This window comes from Equus przewalskii, chromosome 32 (assembly GCF_037783145.1).
Source record: "Equus przewalskii isolate Varuska chromosome 32, EquPr2, whole genome shotgun sequence".
Lineage (NCBI taxonomy): Eukaryota > Metazoa > Chordata > Mammalia > Perissodactyla > Equidae > Equus > Equus przewalskii.
The window spans coordinates 8,251,516-8,277,178 of NC_091862.1; the positions used below are offsets into that span (position 1 = coordinate 8,251,516).

At 51.4% G+C, this 25,663-nt stretch overlaps 1 protein-coding gene across 2 annotated transcripts in view; it reads right to left on the reverse strand.

Annotated features, from left to right (window-relative positions):
- Positions 1-5,328: 5,328 nt before the first annotated feature.
- Positions 5,329-25,663, reverse strand: part of IGF2R (insulin like growth factor 2 receptor) — a 115,829-nt gene continuing 95,494 nt past the window's right edge. For both annotated transcript variants that reach the window (XM_070603233.1, XM_070603234.1), the window contains exons 37-48: positions 25,187-25,348; positions 23,778-23,985; positions 23,278-23,424; positions 21,988-22,222; positions 21,037-21,173; positions 18,621-18,735; positions 17,516-17,662; positions 16,663-16,850; positions 11,640-11,826; positions 9,064-9,216; positions 7,865-7,934; positions 5,329-7,117 (exon numbers count right to left, since the gene is read on the reverse strand). In XM_070603233.1, coding sequence (XP_070459334.1) covers positions 6,701-7,117; positions 7,865-7,934; positions 9,064-9,216; positions 11,640-11,826; positions 16,663-16,850; positions 17,516-17,662; positions 18,621-18,735; positions 21,037-21,173; positions 21,988-22,222; positions 23,278-23,424; positions 23,778-23,985; positions 25,187-25,348 — 2,166 coding nt within the window. In that variant the 3' untranslated portion in view covers positions 5,329-6,700. The remainder of the gene's footprint in view (positions 7,118-7,864; positions 7,935-9,063; positions 9,217-11,639; positions 11,827-16,662; positions 16,851-17,515; positions 17,663-18,620; positions 18,736-21,036; positions 21,174-21,987; positions 22,223-23,277; positions 23,425-23,777; positions 23,986-25,186; positions 25,349-25,663) is intronic.

Sequence of the window (25,663 nt, forward strand, 5' to 3'; positions counted from 1 at the left end):
GCAGCACAGGCCGGGCACAGGTGGCCAGGGCACAGGTGGACGGGGTGCAGGTGGCTGGGGCTAGGTGGCGGCAGCGGGGGTGGAAAGAAGCAAACTCTGGATGTCATTTGAAGGTAGAGATGAAGAGATTTGCTGGCAGGCTGGATGGGGTGTGAAGGCCAGAGAGGGGTCCAGAGACTCTGGGGCTTTTGGCCTGAGCGTCTGCAAGGATGGGCTTGCCCTTAACGGACAGGGGACGGGTCTGGAAGCTGCTGTGATCCCGGCAATGCCCAAAAAGCAAGGGGAAGACACACGCGTGAGGGACTTTGGGGTCGGCGAACCCTTTCAAATCCTGCCTCCCTCAGTACTGAGCTGTACGCATCGCTCTCGACTGCAAAATGGGTCAGCAACAGCTCCTCCCTCGTGGCGTGCTTGTGGGAATTAGGTAAGAGCTCGGGTAGTGAGCTTTCCTGCAAAGGGCCAGGTGGTAAGTGTTTCAGGCTTTGCTGTCTTTGTGGGCCACATGGCCTCTGTCCCAACTGCTCTACTCTGCACCCTGGTGCGAAAGCAGCACTAGCTGAGATATAAGCGAATGAGCGTCCAATACAGCTTCATTTAGGGACCCCGAAATTTTAATTCCATCTGATTTTCATGTGTTGTGTAATGTTATTCTTCTTTTAATTTTTTTCAGCCGTTTAAAAATGCAAAGCCTGGTCTTAGCTCGTGGGCCATACCAAAGCAGGTGATGGGTGGACCTCCTGGGCCGATGAAGGACTGAGAGCTCAGGCTCTAGCTCTGGGTGAGAGTTCAAAGCAAATCAGCAGCTCCTGTGACCACCACAGGGGAAGAGATGACCACTGTCCTCCTGGGTGGGCACTAATTCCCCATCTCGGATTAAATGCATTTCCCGGGCTGGTCAAGGATGAAAATCCAAAATGGAAAGGACAGTTAAGAGAAGAGACTCAGGACCACGGGCCTTAGAAATGCTCTATCTTGCTCACGACCCCCAAGCTCCACTGTGCCCAGCAGATAGAAGGCATTCAATAAACAATCCTTCAATTTATGAATGAATCCATTTTTACATACGTGCAAGCACTGTGTGTGTGCGTGTGCATGTGCACAATGCATGCAGGGGGTGTCCCTAGGGATGATCAGGGGTCCCTAGGAGCTCAGCCTAAAAGCATCTCTGTCCTCCACCTCCTGGGCGCATAGCAGTGCCTGGGGACAGCGTTTCTACCCCTGTTCTGGGCTGAACCGTGTCCCCCCCCCTCCTCAAATTCAGATGCTGAAGCCCTAACCCCAGTACCTCAGAATGGGATCTCATTTGGAGATAGCATCTTTAAAGAGGTCATTAAGTTAAAATGATGTCAGTAGGGTAGGGATAAACCCAGCCAACTGGTGTCCTTATATGGAGGCGATTACGACAAGACACGCACTGAGGGGTGAGCCCGTGAAGATACAGAGAGAAGGCAGCCGTCTGCAAGCCAAGGAGAGAGGCCTCAGGAGAAACCACACCTGCCGGCAGCTTGCTCTCAGACCACCAGCCTCCAGGACCATGAGAAAATAAATGTCTGGAGTTTAAGCCCCCAGTCTGCGGAATCTGGACGGCAGCCCCAGTGGACTAAGACATTCCCCTCCAGCTGCCTGCTCTGCCCCTCCTCCCCTGCCGAGAACAATGGCTGACACACACTGAGCTGGTACCAGGTGCCAGCTGTCACCTCTTCATCTTCACAATGACCCAGTGGAGCAAGGACCTGCCCCCCACCCCCAACCGCCCGCCTCCTTCACAAATCCGAGGCAGGTAACCTGCCTGCAGAAGTTACACGGCTGCACAGCCAGCACTCAGGCCTGAACCCAGAACCTGAGTGCTCACTTCATAGCCTAACCCGCCCACCCCCTCCAGCCTCATTTCCCACCACTCTTCCCACTATGACCTTCTGCTGAACTGGCCCACGATGACCCTCTGCTTCTGAGGGGCTAGTACAGAGGGGCGGTTAAGAGCTCAGAACCCTGAGCCAGAATATCCTGGTTCCAATTCCAGCTCTGTCGCTTACCAGCTGCGTGACGGCAGACTGACTACTTAACCCTCAGGGCCTCACTTTCCCAATCTGTAAAATAGGGTAACAGTAGTATCCAGCCCAGAGGGTTGCCATGAGGACCAGATGAGTTAATATCTATTAAATGCCTGGCACAGTAGGGATAGTAGGCATAGGAATGTAAGCTGTCACCCTGAGGCCCCACACCTCTGGGGTGAGCACGCCACCCTGTATCATGACTCCTTGAGCCAGAGCTCCACCTAAGGATGGTGGTATTTCTCTTCCTGTTGCCAGTGTCTCTCATGGCACCTGGCCTAAAACAGACATTCAGGACCACCTTTTTGAATGGACGAATAGACCAGAAAGCAAATTGATTTTCTGCATCATTTTCAGCAAATCCTGGGAAAGGCAACTGGAATGGATCATGATGGGCAGAGAGGCTGGTCAGTGGTGGGGTGGGTAAGGGGGCATCCCCATACAGAGAGGGTGGCCTGTTAGGGGTGTCAGAGACTAAGCAGGGTGAGGAGTGTGACCTCACATGTCAAGGTCGTGAAAGTCGAAGAAAGACTGAGGAACTTTCCAGATTGAAGGAACTACAGAGACATGGCAACCGAATGCAATATATGATTCTGAATGGGGTCCTTTTACTGAAAGGGGCATTGCTATGACAATTGGCAACACCTGAACGGGACCTGGGGAGACTCAGCTGGCAGTAATGGACCCACGTTCGTGCTCTGGTTTGGGTGGCTGCACTGTGCTCATGTGGGATGACGTCATACAGTGTCCAGGAATGGTCAGGCATCAAGGGCAAATCAGCCTCAAATGGTCCAGGGGAGAAAAGTTCTTTGTCCTGTTTGATCAAATTTTTTGCATATTCTGATCACCTCAAAATTTAACAAAAAGAAAAAACCTGAAGCCAAGGGTCACAAGGTTTGTCTGGGACCCAGCCCTCCAGGGCTTTCGGGGGCCTGCACCGACTCTGAGTGCGTCCCCACCTATCCACCATCACTTCCTTAGTCTGTCAACGCAAGGCCAGCTCCAAGACCATTTGCTCCAGGACAGGGCTGAGGGAAGACACCAGCTGACCCCCAACGTGGCTATGGGCACCGGTGGCGGCTCCACATTTCACCGGGTCCAGGGGTGACAACCGAGGGGACCATTCATTCAATCCTGTTTTCCTTGAACACTGTATCAAAATAACATTATAAATTATTTTTGATTGAATTTGATTTGCAAACTGGTCAAAACAAAATAGAATCAGAGCTAAAGAAATATGAGGAACTAACAATCCAGAGCCCAACTTTGGCCTTTCCCTCTATCTTTAGGGAGAACACCTTGTATTTCCTCCAGGACAGAACTTCCTTCTGGGCTGAGAGGCTGGGGCTTCCAGGGTCTGCACGGCAAGGCCACTGCCCAGCCCTGCCCGGCTCTCTGCGTGTTCAAGGGTCTACATTTCTTTCTTCCACGTCATGGTGCTCAGAGCAAACCCAGCCCTTCCACGGCTCTCGGATGCCATCAGTGCAAGTGCACACTTCTTCCCGGGACTCTCATGAGATGCTTCAAACTCCAGGCCTGCTTCAGCCTCTGTCTCCCATCCCCCTGGCCACTCTGTTCCCAAACTCGACATGGCTATCTTGCCTCTGGGCCTGCACAGCACCACCTCTCAGCCCAGAACGCAGACCCTTTGGCCTACCCGAGCTCGGACAGGTGCTGCAGACCCCCCGGCCCAGCACCCACAGCAGCCCGGCTCACACTTCCTGCAGAGATGCCATTTACTGCATCCTCCCAGCACACAGTAGGTTTAGCTTGAGGCGTGAGGCTAAGCCCCCGTCAGCGGAGGACGGCTGGAGAAGCAAGAAATCACGCTGCGCACACATCGCCAAGTCACAGGCATCCTTCAGAAGCTAGCGGGTTTATTTAAATCTAACCTCGTCCATACCACCTGCCCCCAAAACGCTAACCCCATGTGACCTGATCCCCAAGAAGAGATGTAAGACCTACATGCCCATTAGTCTTTGACTCGTACGAAGGATCCAACTATTACAAAGTATTTTTTTAAATGCCCAGGTGGCTGTCAACCTTCCTGAAGGACTTGTTATGTGCAACACATTATTTTAGCAGTTGGTGAAGAACTGGTTTTAAATGCTTTTGGGAGAGCCAGGTTTCCTCTTTATCACGGATTTCCTTGGCACAGGTTTACCCACGTCATCCTCAGGTCCCCCACCTGCTCCACTTCTCCACCATTCAATGGACAGTCTCCCAAAAAGGGCACAGAAAATTTGGTTAAAAGGAAACAAAACATCAGGGTTGTACTCTTACTGATAAAATCATTTCTCTGAAAAGATTCTAACTCCTATTTGCTGTCAGGGCGAGTTTTCCTACAACTACCTAGAGCCTCAGCTGACAAGGATGGCTACTCCATTTTCAGTGGTTCAGGGGTGGAGATTATCCAGATTATCTAGATAATCCATTACTCTCAAGAGTCAAGACTAATGCCCTCGCACACGCCAGGGTCACTTCCCTGCCCTCTGCGGCCGGCCATGCGCTGTGCACACAGGCAGGCAGCCCGGGGCAGACGGAGAATTTCGTGCCATCAGTTCACCAACAGGGCCAGCGAGTCCCTGTTTAAGGGCCCTTCCTGATCGAGGGGGAAGGGCTGGGCGGGAAGGGGGCAGCTTGGAGAACAGCCCACGGACACAACACCCAAGGACCAGAGGCTCTAGGGTCATAACGCAGACCTTTGTAAGACCCCAGAGGGAGTGTCTCAGGAAAAATCTCGTAAAGTCCTAAAAAAATCAATCCGGTTGGTAATTAGAGAACGAGAGAAGGGAAGGATGCTGACTCCCAGAGTCTGGTTCTGACGGTGCATCCCTTTCTGCTTCATCTGCTTCCACGTTAACATCTAGGATGCTCTCGTCTCCATCAGTAATTTCAGAAGGCAGACAATTTGTGCAAGAGGGAACACCCCCACGTTAGGCTGGGCTGCCTACCATCACGCTTTCTGGAGTCCTCGGAATCTGCACTCCATGGTGGCCGTTCTGGTAAACAGAACACCCCGAGGTCTGCTTTCTGGGAAAGAGGGAAGAAATCAGATGGAGATGAAGCCGAGAGAAGGCAAGGGGGCCTGGACTTATACGTATGTACGGGACAGACTCAGAGAGGAAAGGCAAGGGCTGCTCGTGAGGCGTCAGCTGAGACACGGCAGCTGGAACCCAAACATCTCTGTGACTTCACAGGAAGGACAGACCACGGGCAGACTGGCAATCCACTCGGTGGCTCTTCACCATCGAGTGGAAAAAGCAGGAACACTCAGTTAATAATTTATCTTTTATTGAAATTGTTGAATACTTTATATTACAGTAAATTTGATTGAAAAAATGAGGAAAGAAATCAATTTTAAAAAATACACTCATGTTGAAATCATATAAGCCAGCCAAACCGAGTACAAACCAAGGAATTCTGTAGGGCGGTTTGCTTTTCAGTATCTGAATACCACTGAGTCTATGTACAATTACATAATATGAGAAAAGTCATTCAGCAAACACTTCAAGGAAGGAGCCAGCAGCCGGGGAAGGCCAGTGGTGCCGCCCCCGGTCCCGCAGCACTGAGAGGCTGACCTCGGTGCCCCCAGGGCGGGAATCCAAGTGCAACTTTAGGGGCGAGATTCTGGCCCATCTCCGTGAGTTACGCACTGTGCAAATTAAGGCTTCTTATAGGTCAAATGGTTGATAAACACTTTTTTTCTTAAAAAAATAAGCACAGTAAAGGTGGTATCATGAGAACCTGAAGAGGTGAGACCTATACCCCAAATCTGGAAAAAAGTTATTTTCTCTGACATCTCAACTCCATTCTCATACACACGCACAAAAATCAATCTTTGGGTGAGTTGGCTGAATTCACCAGCTGGCGAAAGAAATACTGATAAGTGTGCTCTGTGCGCCTAGGATGGACGACGTCATGCAAGAAGCTGCAGCCGTTTACTGACTAAAGGCATAAAACAGGCGATGCCTCCAAGCCTAGGCACTCGGGGACCCTGCACGTGTGTGTGTGCACATGCGTGTTCCCTTAAAAAACAGGAAGCAGAGCGGAGAAGAGAATGGAGCACTGTAAGTGAGAGGCTGCGTCATGGACCAGTTCAAGATCTCACGTGAAACCAGCCGCCACGGACGGCTTCCCCTTCTGACAAGGGCTGAACCAGGACACAAACCCCCGCCGGCAGGAAGAGACTGTTGGGGTTCTGTTTTTTCCTTTTTCGCAAACCTGAGTAATTGTCAAAGTCAATAAATAGGAGGAGAGAATTAAATGCTAAAATATAATGGTCAAACACCCTATAGGGCCTAAAGCAGCAAGGGTTTTTCTCAAATACAGCCCCCTGTTCGGAGATGCGTCTGGCCCCGGCGCGTGTTATGAAGCGCGCGGCAGCCGTGCTTTGAAATGAGGACTGGGGACGACACGGGGGCCCCCGCGCCGCCTTTGGCCACTGGAGCAAAGCCTCATCCCAATGACATGAACAATCATGGACGAGCGGCCCCTGACCTCCCCCTCTCCCCCGTCACAAAAACTCTTCCCTTTTGAAACAGTTTTTGTTAAAGGCAAAAACGATAGAAGCATCATTGAGCTGAAGTCTTATTTGGTTGGAGGTGCCCGGTTGTGCACGACCCGCGGCCCCCTGTAGGCACCGGGAGTCAGATGTGTAGGAGGTCCTCATCGCTGTCGTCATGGAAGGACACCAGGCCGCCGGGGGTCCCGGCCTTCTGCGGTGCATTCCTGGGCCTCCCTCGCCTGGCCTTCTCCCCGCTCACCAGCCCCACCCTGTCCTCCGCTCTTTCCCAGAGCGCCTTCCTCGGAGGGCTTCTCAGCGGCTGCGCGCTCTCTGCCCCAGGCCCTCTGCTCGAGTGGACTTTCACCTCCGGGATGGTCATGACCTCATCCTCGCTGTCCTGGTCGTCCCCGTGCAGGGGGCTGAGGGCTTCGGCTTTCACGGACTTGGTGGTGATGTGGCCATTCTCCTGCCCTTCCTTGCCGGGCCTCGGGGGCGGCACCTGGATCTCTTCCATCAGCCACTCGGTTTCGTGCTCATCCGCCTCCTCCTCCTTGTTCACCTGCCAGGGACAGAGAAGAGGCCATGGAGCCCATCAGAGACCCCGTTCTGCTCCTCTATGACCTTCCTTCCAAGACCCACCCCAGCGGGGGCTGCCTTCCCTGCCCATCACAGCCACCACATTCCCAAGTCCCTAACCAGGGAGAGGAAGGCAGGGCTGGCAACTGCTGGCTCCTGCTAAGACCCAAGCAAGGCAGACAGTGTCACAGGTGACAGGAAAGCAGGCCAGCGATGAGTCAGAGTGCTCAGAGATGGGGCTCCTCTGGCTTCTCATCAAGAGCCAGGTACCCTCGGGTGGCGGGAAGGGGACATGGGGTGCGTAAGAGGAGCCACACGAAGGATGGGTGGATGAGTCTGAGGCAAACCTTCTAGAAAGCCGTTCGACAGTACGTACAAAGAGCCATGAGCATATTTACGCCCTTTGGCCCAGATAATGCCTCTTTGGAAATTTGTCTGAAGGAAATCATCCAAATGCCAGATGCACAAAAATTTTTGTGATCCTATTTTTTTTAGAACAGCCAAAATAGTCAAAGCAACCTAAATATTAAACACTCTAAGGAAATCAGCCGCTACCACAATGAGAAAAACGTGAAGGAAAAAAGGACAAAAAGTGTGTTGACGTTAAAGCAGTGGGCGACGTCTGCCCCTTTTCTGTTTCACATCGCCCGCGATGGCGTCCTCCTCGCCATCACCGACAGACGCTGCAGCACGCAGGAGCTCCACGCTGGGCAGGGGAGGCCAGAATTACCTTCGAGTACTTGTAGGACACGTCCGCTCCTCTCCGACAGCAATTGGTGAGCTTGCTCAGGACCGTCTCCCTGGAAGGACAGCACAGTTATTCCTCGGTGGAACCAGCAGGGCCGGGGTCCCACCAGGCCAGCCGCTCCCCAGCTCCGGCAATTCGAGCGGCCAACCGAGAAGGCTGCAGCCCCGACCAGAACAGCCCCCCAGGGCATGGGCACACTCAACCCGCCACAGCACGGTTATGAACCAGTGCAGCGGGAAGGACACCTTGGAATCAGACAGAAGCAGATTCAAATCCTGCTCCGCCTCTGAGTGGTTTAGCAAAGGCTAGAGCAAGTCATTGAACATTTGTGCATCTGCTTTTTCTGGTGTGGACGTGATGTGTGTTCCCACTGCCCCAAGGCTGTGCTGAGATTACATGTGCTGTGTGACTAACTCAAGGTTGGCGCACACCCGGACCTGCCCCATTTCTGCATCCCACTGATGGCCTCCCCACATGGGGGACGGTTGCACTCAGTACTTCTCGACCCCTCTCTCTCTTGCTCGGTTATGGCTCTCCTGGTAGACAAGACAGGCTGCAGGGAGCGCCACAGCTGGCCTGCTCCTCTGCCCCCGGGCCACCACTCACAGGGCTCTCAGGCTCTGGGTCTCATTCATGCATGACATGCAAATCCACTGGACAGCCACACATGATGAGTGACAAGCCTTTTCACCCAGCAAAGGGGAGCCAAGGGGATGGTGTCATCCCTGGCACACAGTAGGTGCCTAAGCAATGCTCACTTTTATGATGGGAGGAGGGGGGAGGGGGAAAGGACAGATCAGAAAGATCTGATCTTCAGCTCATCAGAGGAAGTCTGCCCAGGGGAGGGGGGGTTTAACCTTCTGTCCATCTTTGGACTTATCCAGAGACCAATGTCCTGGAAGTGGGCGGGCCAGGCGGAGAGCCCGCAGAGCATCTGCCGTGTGACATGAGTGTCAGACCTGACTCACGCCCCGGGGACAGTTCCATGGCTCCAGCCAGTCAGGACATCTTTTCACAGAAACGCAGACATTTACAAAACACAACTTGGGGACATCTCCCAAGAGTTTTAACTTAGAACTTCAGGATTTTGGCTGCTGTTGGGCTCAAAAACTAAAAAAGAAAAACAAGCCCAGGTTTCGATTTTGAACCACGGGCCGCGCGGCGCTCACATCCGTCCTCACCGTCTTTCTTTTTTATAGAGCAGCAGGGTCAGCAGACAGCCGGTGAGTGCCACCAGCAGCAGGCTCAGCACCGCACCGACGGCCTGGCTCCTCTCCGACAGCCCCTTGTGCTCCGGCTCGTCCACTCCGGCACTCTCGCTGTCGAAGCCCACCCTGGAAAGAAGACACATCACTCAGCACCTCGCCACCCCAGCGACGGCCCCAGTAAGTCCCAACTCAGGGTGGCTCTTGACTCTGCAAACTCCCCATGATAACACAAGATCCATCGGACGTGGGGAAGAGCACTGGACAAGCTCTTCTGATAACGAGTTGAGGCAGGAGGGTTGGAAAACGGACCAGAAGACGCTGCCCTAGGCTACAAGGACTGTTAGTAAGGAAAGGAGAAAAGCTGAGCTTCAAGCAACACAGCCTCCCCTGTCCTTGCTTATCCCACATAAGGGCTCTCCGGGCACAGAGGGGCTCGTGCAGCAAAGACCCCAAGGGACAAGCTGGCCGCACTCATCTCCCAGGCCCAGAGCTCTCTTCTCTGGAAGAAACAGTGACCACAGCCCGGATACAGCTCCTCCTTCCCAACACGCCACCTTGGGCCATGGCCTCAATGCTTCCCGGGGTTGAGGGGACACCCAAAGGATACCCTGTCAAGCCAGTGTCTATCCAGGCCTGTGAGGTCCCAGGAAGCAGGGCAAGTGACAAACACAGCAGCTATTCAATCAGTAAGACGCCACAATTCCCATTCATGTATGGGAAAAAGCAGCTAAATTTCCATGACATTAAACACTCAAGGAAAGTAATGAAAATAACTAATACAAATTAGTAACACCTCGACTGACTTCCCTTTCTGCTCAGAGAATTAGATGTTTGTGTAATGACCACACTTACTCTGCCCCTCAGTCAGTCTGGGCCCCCGCATCGACAGTGACAGACGCACGTAGCAGAAATTTCCCACACCCTGACAAGGCAGCGGGCGGAAACGTCTGGATTGCTCAGGGTGTGACAGGGAAAGTCAACAGCCACACACGTAATGCAGGAGGACGCCGAGGATACTGGCTATCAATTCAGAGAAGTACTTAATTCAAATAATTGGGTCAGAGGGCACCCAATGGCTTGACCACATAGGGGTAACTGCTGTGGTCAAAATTCAGCTTAAGCCAAATAATCTGGCTCCAAAACGTCAGGAAGAACTCAGCATTCAGTTTCAGCCTGGATGCATTTGTCACTATCTGTTCAGGTGGGGACATCACCACAAGACAGACTCTGCCCGAAGACTCTGTCCTCAAAGTCAGGCCCCTCAGGAAGACGTCAGACACACCCCAGTGTTGACGTGAGAGATGTTCACACCATCATCCAGTTCTAAGTGTGTTCTGATTTCTACTTTTGGTTTCTTCTAGAAACCAAGAATTAAGTACGTTTTAGTTGCCAAAGGTTTTTCTATTTTTCAGCTAATTTCTTCTACTGGTTCTTAATTGCATCACGTATGTCATCTACATGGCACCAATGTTTAGAAATTTGTTGAGAATTGCCTTACGCCCATGTTCCTGGAAAATTTAGGACAAAGCTGACTCTTTCTCTTTTTTTTTTTTCGGCTGGTCTAGCACCCATAGAAAGTCAAAGAGAAAACTGATTTAAGATCTAAAAGACGCGATCTGGAATCTACCCCATTGTCTCTACCACTGTTTTCTGCTGACTACGGGATCCCTTTTTTAGGAGACGCAGGAAACAAGTACATGGCAAGAACTCATGTTTCTCATGATCTTCAAGTCTCAGGACAGACAATGCGAAACTTCTTAAGATGATGGCCCAGATGAAACAGGAAGAAAATAAATCCAAGAGGAAAGCAATTTATAACATTCTGTTCTGGACGAGGTTCTCTCAACCTGAAAGCATAGCCGGGCCAAGAACAAAGGCTGTGGGACACGAGAAGAGACAGGTTCTCTGAGGCCACAGGGAGGCTGCTGTCGCCCTTCCCTTGCCAGGGAGCCTCTGAGCAGAAGTGTATTCCCCATTTCCCATGAAAACCTGGCCAACAGTGATTTCCAAGATCTGAAGAACAAGGTTTTCATTTATCCCAACGCAGAAAATACTTTACTCAAGTTAAAGTGAAGTTTACCATGTAATAATTTGTACTAGAAAACAAAGAAAAGATGTGCTGGGAATACAAAGATGAGACACAGCCCCTGCCTGCAGGAGCCAACGAGGGGGAACATTGGCTGGGGACAGATGTGGAAGGAAAGTGTGAGAGGCATTCAGGGCCCAGGGTGCATACGAGGGCAGACGGCCGATGCTATTGGGAGTGGCGGGTGTTGGTGTTGCTGATGCTGGTGTGGACCAAGAAAGGCAGGATGTCAACAATCACTGAAGCCAGGTGCTGGCTGTGTGGGGTTTACCTCCATCTCTTTCTCTATTTTTTGTGCACATGTGAATACACCACAATAAAACACTGGGGGAAAAGCACATACACAAACTTATACTTGACTTAAGCTTTGAGAGAGGAGGTGGGGGTACAGTTGGTAAGTGCTCATCCAAAGAGGAAAGTGACCGACAGCAAGCTCGTGCCAAAGCCAGGCTACCGCACTTACCTCAGAGGACACACGGCAGAGGTGTACCAGGAGAAGAGGTACTGGCAGTCGGCAGTCTCGTGACTGAATTCAGGGATCCCGTCCTTCACCAAAGGGTCGCAGTGGAAGAAGATGGTGGAAGAGACAGACTTTGTCTTATCTTTCCCGCACTTAGAGGATGAGGCAAACACCACATCTAGATCGCCATCTGTCAAATGGAAGGCGTGCACACAACCAGAGCACCATTACCATTAATGTTTCAGTAACAGGCGGAGCTAAACTTTTCATAGTCTGTGAAAAGTCCACACAGACTTAAAATCAGATGTAACAGTGCTTCATCAAACATCCATGTGTGCTCTTCTTCACAGCCCGCTGGACACACGTTGTGGAGCCCCTGCCCTAATTCAGCATGTGAGAAAGACTTGAACCCTGCCCAAAGCCAACAATATGATTTGGAGTGGGGGCTGGCCACACGGTATCAACCCACCTGGAAATTGAGATCAACCTTGTGGGCAACTAACCAACCAACTGATCAACCAACCAACCAGCCAATCAACCACTCAACCAACCAGCCAAGTGATCAACCAAGCAACCAACCAGCCAATCAACCGCCAATTGATCAACCAATCAACTAGCAAACTGATCAACCAGCCAATCAACCACCCAATCAACGAGCCAATTGATTGACCAACCAACCAGCCAACTGATCAACAAACCAACCAACCATGCCTACACAATGGAACCCTAACAAAACCCCTGGACGCTGAGGTGCAGGTGAGCTGCCCTGGCTGGTGATACTCCATTCATGTTGTCACACATCGATGCTGGGAACCTAACGCATCCTGATTCCATGGGGAGAGAACAACAGAAGCATCTGGGACCCTCCTGGACTCCGTCCTATGTGCTTCCTCCCTTGGCTGATTGTAGTCTACATCCTTTCACTGTGATAAACTGTAACATGACTGTAATAGCTTCTTCTAGTGAATTACTGAACCTGAGGGTGGTGTGACCCCCAAACCTGCAGCTGGTTTCAGAAGTGAGGGAGCCTGGTGTGGACGCTGCCTCCTCCAAACTTGGTAGATGGCTCAAGCTCCCCACAGTCAGCCACTACTGGAGCGCCAGGGAGTTCAGTGAGTGAGGTGGACGCATCCACAAAGAGGGGAGCCCTGAGATGCAGGCTGGGCTCGGGAAGGCCTCAGTGTCCTCACGTGGAACTGGCAGAGGCATGACCTGAACGGACTGTCCCACAAGGCTGGTGTGTGGCTGCAAAGCGACGCACTGGTGAGAGAGCCGAGACGGCTGCTCCCTGTCTCAGCTAGAGACAGGGCTCTGCAGTTTCCTCTTCCTATCTTCTCAAATGAGTGAAAAGACACGAAGAAATTTAAACTGCATTTCCTCATGAAATGTGAAAATTAAACCCACTTTCTAGCACTGGTGAATGAAAAAAGTGAAAACGTCTGAAAGGGATTTTATTAACTGTGAATAAATAAATGTACATGAATGTGCACACGCACACACACACTCTGACACTCGGGGGCACAGGAGGCCTGCTAGACAAGGACCTTATGAATGTGAGGGGTCTTCCTTTAGTAACTAGATGACCTGATCACCGCAGCAGCCACATGAGAGGGCAGTGACCCTGGGGATGAGGAGAGGTGGCCTTTGCCAAGAAGGGGACACTGGGGCTCGGGTTTGAGGGATGGGGAAGGCAGGGCTGGCCACGGCATTCCAGCACAAGGAACGCATAGGGAAAGCTGGTGTGATAACGTGATGGCCGGATCCTGGTGCGTTTGTAGGGCCAGTCGCTCCTGAGACTGTATTGGTACATGGGATCTGTTGAAATCTTCCAGGCTGAGTTCAAAAGAGCTCAGACTTTCCTTCTCTGCATAACAGGGAGGCTTGAAGGCTTTTAGAGCCGTCTTACAATCAGTCGACAAGCATTTACCAACCACTTACTACAGGGACAGGCTCCGAAGACAGCACAGCAAGAGAGGGCCCAAGCCAGCCAATACAAGATTCCAGCAGCCAACTGAGAATTACTGGCAAAGAATGAAGAACCACGGGGACCCTAGTCCACGACGTGGAATCACGACAGTGAGTCAGGCTGGCCTGGCGGGTCTCCCTGCCGGCTGTTAGGCACTGCTAACTGCAGCGACTGGTCAGCACGTGAGCACGGAAACACACTTCTCCAGCCACCACGACGTGGGCAGCAGCGGTTTCTCCTCCTCTGGAATCTCTCAGCAGCCCTTCACATCAGAGTTAGCTGGTTTTTAAAATGTATTTAACTTTTTAAAAAGTTAATCTGTTCACCTGATTCAAAAATCAAATCAGGCAAGATCCAACATCCATTTATGATAAAGATGCTGTACCCAAGAAAATGGGTGTAGAAGGAAAGTACCTCAACATAGTAAAGGCCATATATAACAAACTCACAGCCAACATCATACTCAATGGGGAAAAACTGAAAGCCATCCCTCTGAGAACAGGGACAAAACAAGGGTGCCCACTCTCACCACTCTTATTCAACATAGCACTGGAGGTTTCAGCCAGAGCAATTAGGCAAGAAAAAGAAAGAAAAGGAATTCCAACAAGCAATGAAGACGTGAAACTCCCGGTTTGCAGGCGACATGATCATATATATATAGAAAACCCTAAAAAAACCCATCAGAAAGCTACTCGAAATAATCAACAATTACAGCAAAGTTGCAGGGTAGAAAACCAACTTACATAAATCAGTTGCATGTCTATACTCTAATATCACACTAACAGAGAACTCAAGAACACAATCCCATTCACAAGTGCAACAAAAAGAATAAAACATCTAGGAATAAATTTAACCAAAGAGGTAAAAGATCTATCCAATTAAAACTACAAGACTTTCCTGAAAGAAACTGATGACAACATAAAGACATTCCATGCACATGAACTGGAAGAATAAACATAGTTAAAATGTCCATACTACCTAAAGCAATCTACAGATTCAATGCAATCCCAATCAGAATCCCAATGACATTCTTCACAGAAATAGCACAAAGAATCCTAAAATTTATATGGGGCAACAAAAGACTCTGAATTGCTAAAGCAATCCTGAGAAAAAAGAACAAAGCTGGAGGCATCACAATCCCTGACTTCAAAATATACTACAGAGCTACAGTAATCAAAACAGCATGGTACTGGCACAAAAAAAAAGACATACAGATCAACAGAATAGAATTGAAAGCCCAGAAATAAAACCACACATCTATGGACAGCTAATCTTCGACAAAGGAGCTGAGAACATACAATGGAGAAAGGAAAGTCTCTTCAACAAATGGTGTTGGGAAAACTGGACAGACACATGCAAAAGAATGAAAGCAGACCATTCTCTTACACCATTCACAAAAATAAACTCAAAATGAATCAAAGACTTGAAAGTAAGACCTGAAACCATAAGACTTCCAGAAGAAAATATAGTCAGTACACTCTTTGACGTTGGTCTTTTTTAAAAGCATCTTTTTCTTCTCAGACAAGGGGAACAATAGAAAGAATAAACAAGTGGGACTTCATCAGATTAAAGAGCTTCTACAAGGCAAGGGAAAACAGGATTGAAACAAAAAGACAACCCACCAACTGGGAAAAAATATTTGCAAATCGTATATCTGACAAAACGTTACTCTCCATAATATATAAAGAACTCACACAACTCAACAAAAAATCAAACAATCCCATCAAAAAATGGGCAGGGGATATGAACAGACATTTCTCCAAAGAAGCTATGTGGCTGGCCAATAGGCACATGAAAAGACGCTCATTATCACTGATCATCAGGGAAATGCAAATGAAAACTACAATCAGATATCACCTTACACCCGTCAGAATGGCTAAAATAACCAAAACAAAAAATAGCAAATGTTGGAGAGGTTGTGGAGAAAAAGGAACCCTCATACACTGCTGGTGGGAATGCAAACTGGTGCAGCCACTATGGAAAACAGTATGGAGATTTCTCAAAAAATTAAAAATAGAAATACCATATGATCCAGCTATCCCACTACTGGGTATCTGTCCAAAGAACTTGAAATCAGCAATTCAAAGAGACTTATGCACCCTGTGTTCACTGCAGCATTATTCACAATAGCCAAGATGTGGAAGCAACCTGAGTGCCCATCGACTGACGACTGGATAGAGAAGATGTGGTATATATATACAATGGAACACTGCTCAGCCATAAAAAAAACATGACAAAATCGTCCCTTTCACAAGAACATGGATGGACCTCGAGGGAATTATGTTAAGTGAAATAAGCCAGACAGAGAAAGACAAACTCTGTGTGATTCCACTCATATGTGGAAGAGAAACAAACACGTGCACAAAGAGAACTATTTAGTGGTTACCAGGGGGACGGGGGGTGGAGGGTGGGCACAAAGGGTGAAGGGGCACACCTGTAAGGTGACTGACAAATAATGCCGTACAAGTGAAATTGCACAATGCTGCAAACTAGCATAACCACCATAAAAATAAAAAAATCAAATCATGAAAAGGTATACAATGAAAGGCTAGTTGTTGAAACCAAAACACATGAGCTGCCTCCTGGAAATATCTTTCAAGGTCAACACGGCGGAGTAAAGGACACGGCCTCCATCAGTGCAGTATGGTGCTTCGCCCACAGCCATGTCTAACGCTGAGGCCAGGTCACTCTATCTCTCTTCTTTTCATCATTCTGACAAATATGAGATCTCTCACCCTTCTATAGTGATACCTGAAGTTTCAAATTAAAGATGCATCATGACTGAAAGCAGATCAAAGGAAGTTTCTAGCTCCTGCCCCACCTCACCACCTCTGGTTTAGACCAGGATTGGCGTCTCATTTGTTAACTGAGGTAAAATTCACCTGCAGTGAAATGCTCAGGTCTTACACACACGGTCCAGTCCATTCAGGACACAGAGCCCGATGAGGGCTTTTGTTCTAAAATTTATCTGAGATTTCAACGGAAGGGGGCTGTCCACAAAAATTTTAAAGCTCTTTCTCTGAGGAAGTGAAACATGGAACATTAACGGAGAGCAATTACCTTGAACGTAGTATTTGGTTTTATCAGAAGTGCCGACTTTCCTACTGAAGTGCTGGTCGTTCGGTTTAACCTGGCATATGTTGGCGCCGGAGCACGCCGGATTCGCGGAGCTTGTGATGGAGGAAAGCTGGATTTCATACAGGTACTTGTCCCCATTTGTTCTCATGTCCCCAGAGGCACTGAAGAGCCTGAAGAGACAGAAAAGATTGAGGGACTCTGGCAGGTCTTCAAGAGAGCCATTTATTCCAGACCCAGAGTCCTGGGGACACCTGCAGGGCCGCCGGACACCACCTCCCTCCTGCCTTCCCAGCCCGCGTGGCGCTTCCACAACCCCACAGAGATTCTAGGAGAACCGACTTCCGCCCCCATCATTCTCCTACCCCCGCCACTCTACATGTTGAGCTGCAGGGCGCCTTTCTCAACCTTGGTGTCCAGCACCGGGCCCACCTCAGCCTGCCCCGGCACAGCCACTGGACCCCAAGAACTGCCCCGGTGACACTGCTGAGAAACTGACTTTTTCCCCCACAAACTGGTAAGCCCAGAAGATTCCTGATCAAAAAGTGTTTCAGAAGGTTTCAGCTTCGATCCCTGGGCTTATCATGAAGTGGGTGGGCGGGGGGTGGGGGGGGCAACTTTATTTTTACACTCAAGAGAATTCACCATCTTTGGTGTTAAAACTTAATCGTTGAGTCATGCTTTCCCTCCGTTTAAGGAAAATATGCCAGCTCCCTAGAAACAGTAACTAAGACACACGGGCCTATTTATCTTGCATCGCTCCCTGCCAGGGAAAGGTCTGAAGTGCCGGCTTAATTCTGAATATGTTTCAGTTCTCAAAGGAAAATTTTGCACTTACTTAAAATAAATATCTCCGAGGCTAAAGCTCTTGCCGTTTACAGGGTTGGTGATGGTCCCGTTCACCACCTGTACCTCCTGGGGCTTCACGGCGCACGCAGCCCGCGAGTCCCAGCGGAAGGAGTAGGTGCAGCTGTCGATGTCGAACCTATAAGGAGGCCAGATGGGGTGGCAGTCACGCTGGGACGGTGGTCACGCCCACCAGACTCGGGACTGCAACAGGAAGCCTTAGGCGCCCTGAAGATGCTCACCGGTTCAGGGCTCCAGCCGGTTCTGGTTCCGAGGCCTCCCCGAGAGCCCTCCGTCCCCACAGGAGTCCCCACCGCCGAGCCCTCCCCACCCCTCATGATGGGCAGGCAGCTCTGGGCTAGGGTGGCTATTTTACTTTTCTCAGCAGCCTAACAGAGAAGGTGACCATCTAGCACATTCGCAATGCGACAAAGTAGGCACGCATCTAATACAGGTTTTCTTAAAATTTAGAAACTGTGCAACACCTAAGAGCTGGAAAAATTTGCTCCTAGATCTATGAACTTTTACTTTACAATTGAATTTTTAGATTCACAAATTGATTAAAATCCTTTGGAGACAATTCCTGGGTCTCCCCTTTTCCAAGCCCGGCTTCTGGAAGGACTCAGTCTGTTCACAACAGCTCGCACCCTCCCTCTGTTGGCCCAACTGCCCCGAGCACCCCTGGATGTGGCGGTGTCCAGAGAGTTCTAGTATAATCCAAGAGCATCGTGCTGGTGGCTCCCAGACAGGCCGCTTCCACAGCTGGCCTTGACTGGCACCATCAATGTCCCTGCGGTTCTACATGTCATTCGAAGAGAGAGGCCAGTGACAGACAGCTCGACAGAGTTTCGTGCCCCAGCCCTTTATCCAGGGAACCCCTCCTTGTGCAGAACAGCCCTGTACACTTTAGGACAAGTGGCAGCCCCGACCCCATCCCAGGTCCTATCTCAGCAGCCAGTCCCCTGCCTATTCCGACAACCCAAACATCCTCTCCCTGCACACACAGTCCCAAACCCACAAGTGCAAACCACGGGGGGGAATTCTGAAGAGTCCCCAGCACTCTCTCCACAGTGCCCCCGAGACCCCGGTGCTCTCACCCCTTGAACGAAGGTCTGCCCACCGTCTTCGCGCAGGTCAACTCTATGACGGCGGATGCAGTCTTATTCTCACCACACCGATGGCCTTTTGAGTAAGTTACGATAACTCTGTCATCTGAAACACACAAATGAGTGAACTGACGTTATTCCTGGTGCATGATAAAAAGCTTCAAGGTTGGAAGTCAAAATCTCTTTAAAGACCAGGCCAGAACAAATGTTTGGCTCTGTGAAGACGTCCCGCCAGGGTGATCAGCACCGCCGAGCTCAGCGGCCGCCTCCCGGCCCGCACGGCTACCTACAGTGCGAGAGCAAGACCTGAGTTCCAACGCCAGCCCTGCGCTCATGACTCTGCGCTGCTGACCTCGGAGGCTCGGCCTCCTCACGTGGGCCACAGGTATCCCACCCGAAGTGTGCAGGCGCCAGAGGGGGACGGTGTACGGATGGTGCCCGCACAACGTGTGCCCACAGCAGGACCTTGGTTCCCGGCAGCCACCACCCCTACTCCACTTTCGTACAATTTCTGTGTCACTTTAGGTGCTTTCCTGTCACGTCCCCCCATCAGAGCCTCCCAGTAGTAACAGGTGCTAGACCTCCACCCTGCAAAGCGAAAGCCCGGAGCCAGAACAACTCTGGTTTTCTGGGGTCTTCTGGCTCCACGTCAAGCTCTTCCTGCTTCCGAAAATGATGTGGTAAAAGGAACAGCTGAGACCCCCAACCTGCACGACCTAGGAGAAAAGCGAGCACACGCTTTCAGCAGCAAGTCTCACGGGGGCCAGCGTGGCAACCAGGTCAACTCTCGTGCCAGGGCCAAGCTACTGAGAGGGGCTGCCCGGAGCTGTCCTAGGGGTGGCCTGAGACAGCCTGACTCGGCGGACAGGTGACGGCACTAGGGACACAGGGCAGGTCCTGGGGAGGAGCACGCACTCTCTAGCCCGACTCTCACACACGTGTGCCTGTGGCAGGTGCTTCCCAAATGTTCTCCACGGGACGCAGCCAACGGAGGGGGACGGCTCAGCACAGGTGAGAAGTGAGGCCCAGGCCCCCGCTCCCCCCAATGCAAAGCTGCACCGGGGGAATCTGTTTTAAACATTGTCCTTCTGTGTAAAATTCTGGAAGAGTTCCACAGCTTTCAAGAGAAATTCTTAAACTGCTGGGGTATGCAACCAAACAAGTGTAGGTCTCAAGAACATGGACACCCCAGACTCGCCGAGTAATACACAACCCTCCACACCTCAGTTGCTCCATCTGTGAAATGGACTCTAACACCCACCCACGAAGCTGCTGAGGATTACACATCTATAGAGCACAGCTGCTAGTAAATGGTCGTTCCTGGGGGAAAAAACCCATCTCTCAACTCCTATACAGCTGCATCCCCCAGATGAACGTGGGCCCACTGAGGCTGGCCTTAGATGGCTGTCCCGTTGGGGCCCAAGAGTAAGATCCCACCTGGGGTGCTGGGGACGGGGAGATTACTGCCAAATTTCCAGTGATGGCTCAGACATCCTAGTCCTTCTCGGTTGGCTGTGAGAAACTGAGGGAAAGACTGATCAAATATCCACATACACCCACGAGACTGCAGGGGAGAAAGCTACCCAACCCTCCAGCCCTTTGTGCGCCACATGGAGAAGGCAGCAACTCAATCACAGAAGGAGGGCCAACCGTGGGCTGGGAGGTCCGGCCACTCCTGCCCGTGGGGCGACTCTCCCCCATGACCCACGTGCAGAATCTGGTTTGATTTTTGTCAAGGGGGACTGTGGTTCCCTCAGGATCCCCCTTCTCCACTTCAACAGGTTAAGTTGCCTTGTGGTTGAATCAGGACCACTCGGGGACCCCACTCTAGTCTAACAGGCAAAGGTGGACGTTTTTCCCCAATTGTTCCCCAAATTAGAAAGCCCTGTCTTCCTCCTTTAAATAATGAAAGGTAGACTCTTTCACTCAACGAGCAACTGCAAGATGAATTTCCTATTAACACTATTAAAAAAGTTTCATTATTATTTTCCAAATTGTTAAGACATTACATAAAGGGACTCCCGAATTATCTCCACCAAGTCCTCCTGTGAGGGTTCGGCTTTCCCGAATAAAAGCTTGCATATGCACATGCAGACTCAGGCACTCAACCCACAGCTCGAGCAAGGACTCAGAGGAAGCCTCGACACTCTGCCTGCCTCCTGGGTGGAAGCACATTCCCAAGAGCGGAACCCTCTGCGCACACGCCAGGACCTATCATCCCAGAGAACACGAAGTAGTGCCATTCTAACGTTCCAGGAGTTGCCCAAACGCCTGAGAAACAGTCACGGGAACAGTATGTGGAAGTTCAACCAGCCTGTGCTGACCCCTCCCGGTCACACAAGGATACCCTCACCGTCCCAACCCAGACGCGGCACCTGCAACCCCATGACAGGGACCCAAACCTTACCTATGACGTCCAGCCTCTGCGTGTGGACGAGCCCCAACACCTGGACCTCACCAGATGCGCTCTTTTTGCAAACGCTGGCTCTGTCGGAGCACTCGAGGGGCCCCTTGTATATTTTCTGACACAGATTGATATAGTACCTGTGAAAGACACAAAGGGATGGGGGAGAGGGCGGCCAGGTCAGTCTCTAGCCTCACACACTCAGGGGCAGCTCTTTTCGTTACTCTCAGAAGAAGTAATCGTTCTGAGGACCGAGGAATCCACAGCACCTCTGGACGCAGCAAGGGACAGATTTGCACAGAAAGAAAGGCCAAAGAGTGGATAATTGTGGAAGAAGAGTGTCAACTGGGCACTCGGGGTAAATCCTGAGACGCCATGTGGTTTAGAAGAGGGCTTCTGATTGGGCCAGGCAATGGCTCAAATCCTGGCGAGCCATTCATCTTACTCAAGGTTACTTATATGCCCCAAGTTCAAGCTTCCTCTGCAGTGAGGACTGAAGGATGACACGCAGCTGGCAGGAAGCGCGCACTCTACCCCCAGAGCAGTTGGTACAATTAACGAACCTCGGGCCAGTACCGCCTAAGGAGCTCATACCGAAGAACTGAGAAAACTAACATCCCTCCCATAAACCCAGCAATGGACGGCTGCCCCTCACCAATATAAATCAAAACAAGACTCATTCGATAGGCCAACAGCTGATCACCAGCCTCTTTTGGTTCTGAAGCTCCATTTCTGCTCACTTCTGCCTCCAAACTGCCTACCGTGCCCCAGGGTGACCCCTCTGGGCTGCCCCCAAGAGCACAGAGGCATTCAAGCCAGCATGAGCATCAGATTCACATGGCAGTCCGGCCCTTAGAATCAGAGGTGGACTGCGATGGGCCGCTACCATCCAGAACGTCGAGTTCCCACGCACTCAGGGTAAGACAGCGTAAGCGAGTGGCGAAGGGTACTCACGAGGCTCCCTCGTGGACGAAGAGCCAGGACCCGGTGAGGGAGGACAGCAGCCGGAGGTCGTAGGTTTTGTGCTTCTGGATGAACTTGCACTCCATCTTCTTCGGAGGGCAGACAACTTTTGTTTTCCACTCAAATGTCACCTCGCAGCCACGAACTTCAGTGAAGACCTGCGGCCTGCCGATACCAGCATCTTCATCGCACTTAAAGATGATAGTGGACGTCCGGTGGCTGTTTGCTGGGCGCAACACATAGAAAATTTGTCAGACCACAGCATGCATCTCACAGTTTTCTTAAACTCCTCTCTCCACTCCCTACGCTTAGCTCTTCCTGACTCTGCCCATCACTGGCCACTCCCCTGCTGGAGCGTGCGTTTGGTTTCATTCACACAAATGTTAACCCTAAATAGACCAAGTTCCCTCAGTGCGCAGTGTCTCTCACTGCACTTCTTAACCCCGTGGCACCAGCTCAATCCTCATAGACAGATATTCACTATCTGATTAATGCACCAATGATAACAAAAAATAAAGAGAGTAGCAATAAGATACCTACAATTACCTAAAAACACGTGTCATCCAACAGACCAGGAGAAAGGTCCAGTCACAATAAGCCTCAAAACAAAACTACAGTAGTCCCTTGTAAATTCAGCATCTGTAGTTCCTTAATATACATCATTTTGTTCCCTGATTGCTTGCAAGAATTAAGTAACGTTTCATGCATTTATCTCATCTCTCCCTCCTTGGGAGCTCACAACAGTCCGTGCGACACACTTTAGTAGGATCTGCTCATGGCACTGGTCTCTAAGCACCGCAGGAGCAAGGGCGCTAAGTCTGGCTCACCATGAGATCCCCAGCCCCTGCCCCGTGCCAGCCCCAGAGCAGGAAGTCAACGAGTGAGCCCTCTGCTACTCCTGATGACTCACTTGCCACCCTGCAGACCCAGGACAGGGAGCAATTTTGCTGAGGCATGAATCTGATCACCAGTGCCAAAAACTTCTATGCGGACACAAGCCCCTGGAGCTAGTGAGTGGACCCAGGGGACTACCCAGCATCTGCGTCTCAACCCAGCTCCGCTGCGGTCTGTATATGTAATTACGTGATACAGCCCCCCGAGCAATTAAAAAACATAATTTCTTAGTGGAAAATAGCCCTGAAAATAAAAAACTACATGCAACAGAATTATTGCCATTAATGTGGAGCACCACTAAGATCTAAGCTTGATGTGAAACAAGCCTCGAGAGTATGCTGGTCTGCTGCACCGGTCTGTGCCCGGACACAGTGCTCTCCTACTTACAGTGTCTGCAAAATCCCCATTCGTGATCCCTGTCATAGTTGGCAGTTGTAGAGCACCAAAGCTTCGCCCTGCTCTCCACGACACATTCCTCATAGCTCTTCCCGTTGAATATGAAGGGGAACACACAGGGGTCACCTTCATCAGTTTCTGGAAAGAAGATGATCTGAGTAACCCAGATTGCCAGCACCACCTTGGCTGCGCTTGCTGGGCGTGATCACTTAGGATCGCCCAACGAGGATCCCCTATGGAAGTGGTCACCCTAAACCACCTTTGGGACCACCAGGCCTCCCAGCCACAATGTGACAAGCAGTTTACAGGCCAGTGTGTGTTTCAAGGCCTGAACACGCACGCTTGGGGCTGTCAGCACGTAATGTCCCGTGGTCCGATCCAGGGTCTCAGCACTCACAGGATTTGGAGCTTCATTCCTCAGTTTCCTCCCACTGTCACATCTAATTTCATATTTACTAGGAATGCAAAACTCAACCCGCGCAAACACTTACCTGGAGGGCAATTATCTCCGTTGGCGTAACTTAAAATGACAGCTTCATCCTGGTGCCTGTAATCCAGCCTCATGGACGCCAGCCGTCCAAAAGACGCTCCCTTGCTCCCGGAGAGCAGACAGACACCTCCATCCTTACAGCCTCCTTCGTCCAGGCCCGCCGCCGCGGTGCACACCCCCACGCTGTAGGTGCGTGAGTCTCGAGTCACCTGGACAGACAGCACCGCGCATGGCTGTGAATGGGGCTCCAGGTGGAGAGAGCCATGGGGGTAGGGAAGGGGGCTCCAGCAGGAAAGGGGGGCTGTGCCTGCATGCTGTGTGTGGAGCCTGGGCACTCACCTCCCTTCCCTCCAGGCCTGGTGCTCCTCAGGAGGGCACTGCCCTGGCCTGCCCTCTGGGCACCTCCCTCCACCCCCAGGCCCAACCTCCTTCCTCCTCCTGCCCCCTCTCAGCGGCAGCATGCAGTGCTGGCCTTCCCCTGCAGCCGGGCCTGGGGTAGGGAGCCAGCTGGGAGACCTCAGAGGGCTTGTCCCCTTCTGAGGAGAGGTCAGGACCAAGTGAATGAGCACAGAGTGGATGCTCCATAATCGAACGTGCACCGTCCCTCCTTGCCTGCCCCACCCTCTGCAGGCTCACACCTGCTGTGACCCGTCAGGAGGGCCTGTGCCCGGGCAAGGTCTCTGTTACAGGATCCAGGGCGCTGGCATCCGGGCACATGATTCAGAGCTCACCACTCACCGGCTGCTGTCCCAGGGAGGGGCTGGGATTGTGTGGGCATGGTCCATAGCCACATGACTCAGTAACATCTAGATCACAGGCTTAGAGGTCTAGGGTTCCCTAACCACCAGTGACTCAAGCTGGCCACAGCCTCACTGACACAGCGAACAGTCCATGAGATGCAGGCCGGGAGAGCAAGATAGGACCAAATGCGTCTCAAGTCAGGGGGAATGCTTAGCTCCCTCCACCCACTGCCTCTGTGGTCAGCAAAATAGCTGCCTCTTTATCCTAAAGCCAGGCTAGAGACAAAGGGGAATTCCACGTGGTCTCTGCCAGCCACATTAGACGTGGCCTTGTCCTTTATGGGTACATGGTCACATACACGTCCCCAAGCCACCGCCTATTCTCCATTGGCAATATGAAGGGTCCCCCTGCTGACCTCAGCGGGTCATTTAAGCCTCACAAAGACCTAAGGGACGAAACACTCTGAACCATGAGGGACAACTCGAGTATCAACTGTGTCCAGAACCCGTCTCCAAGACGCTGACCCTGTGTACCCAGGACAGGCGCTAAGAACGCCACCCCTTCATGCACTGTCAGTGACCACACATCCTCCAGTGTCATGTTCCCTAAAACACAAGTGGCTATGAGAATCCAGGCCACCGCAGCCGGGCTCCCGGCGAGTGGCATTACCTTGAAGGTGCTCTTGGAAAGGCTGGACAAGTTGAAGCTGTAGTACAACTGCTCATCCGTCAGGGAGCAGCCCTCTGTTTTCACCTCGTCAGGACAGACAAGCGGGGTCTCCCACTCAAACACAAAGTCACAGTCACTGGTCCTCAGCAGCTTAGGTGTCCCCTGTTTGGAAGAAGAGCACAGGTCTTGAAAACCCATGTGGGTTGGGTACGGCATCCTCGCCCTGCTCCTCAACCCCGGCAAGCACCAGAGACATCTGCCACTGGGGCTGCGAGCACCGTCGCTGCACCCGGGAAGGGGGTCTGCGGCCACAGCCGTGTGGACTGCCAAGTGCTCTGGGGGACCCATAGTGGCCTCTCTCCAAAAGAGGGTCATCACCAGCTGCAAGGGGCCAATATTGCCCTCACAGCACTGCCCACACCCCTGGACCCCGCGCTGACTCCAGGCCGTCACCCGTACTGAAAGAGAGAGACAGTC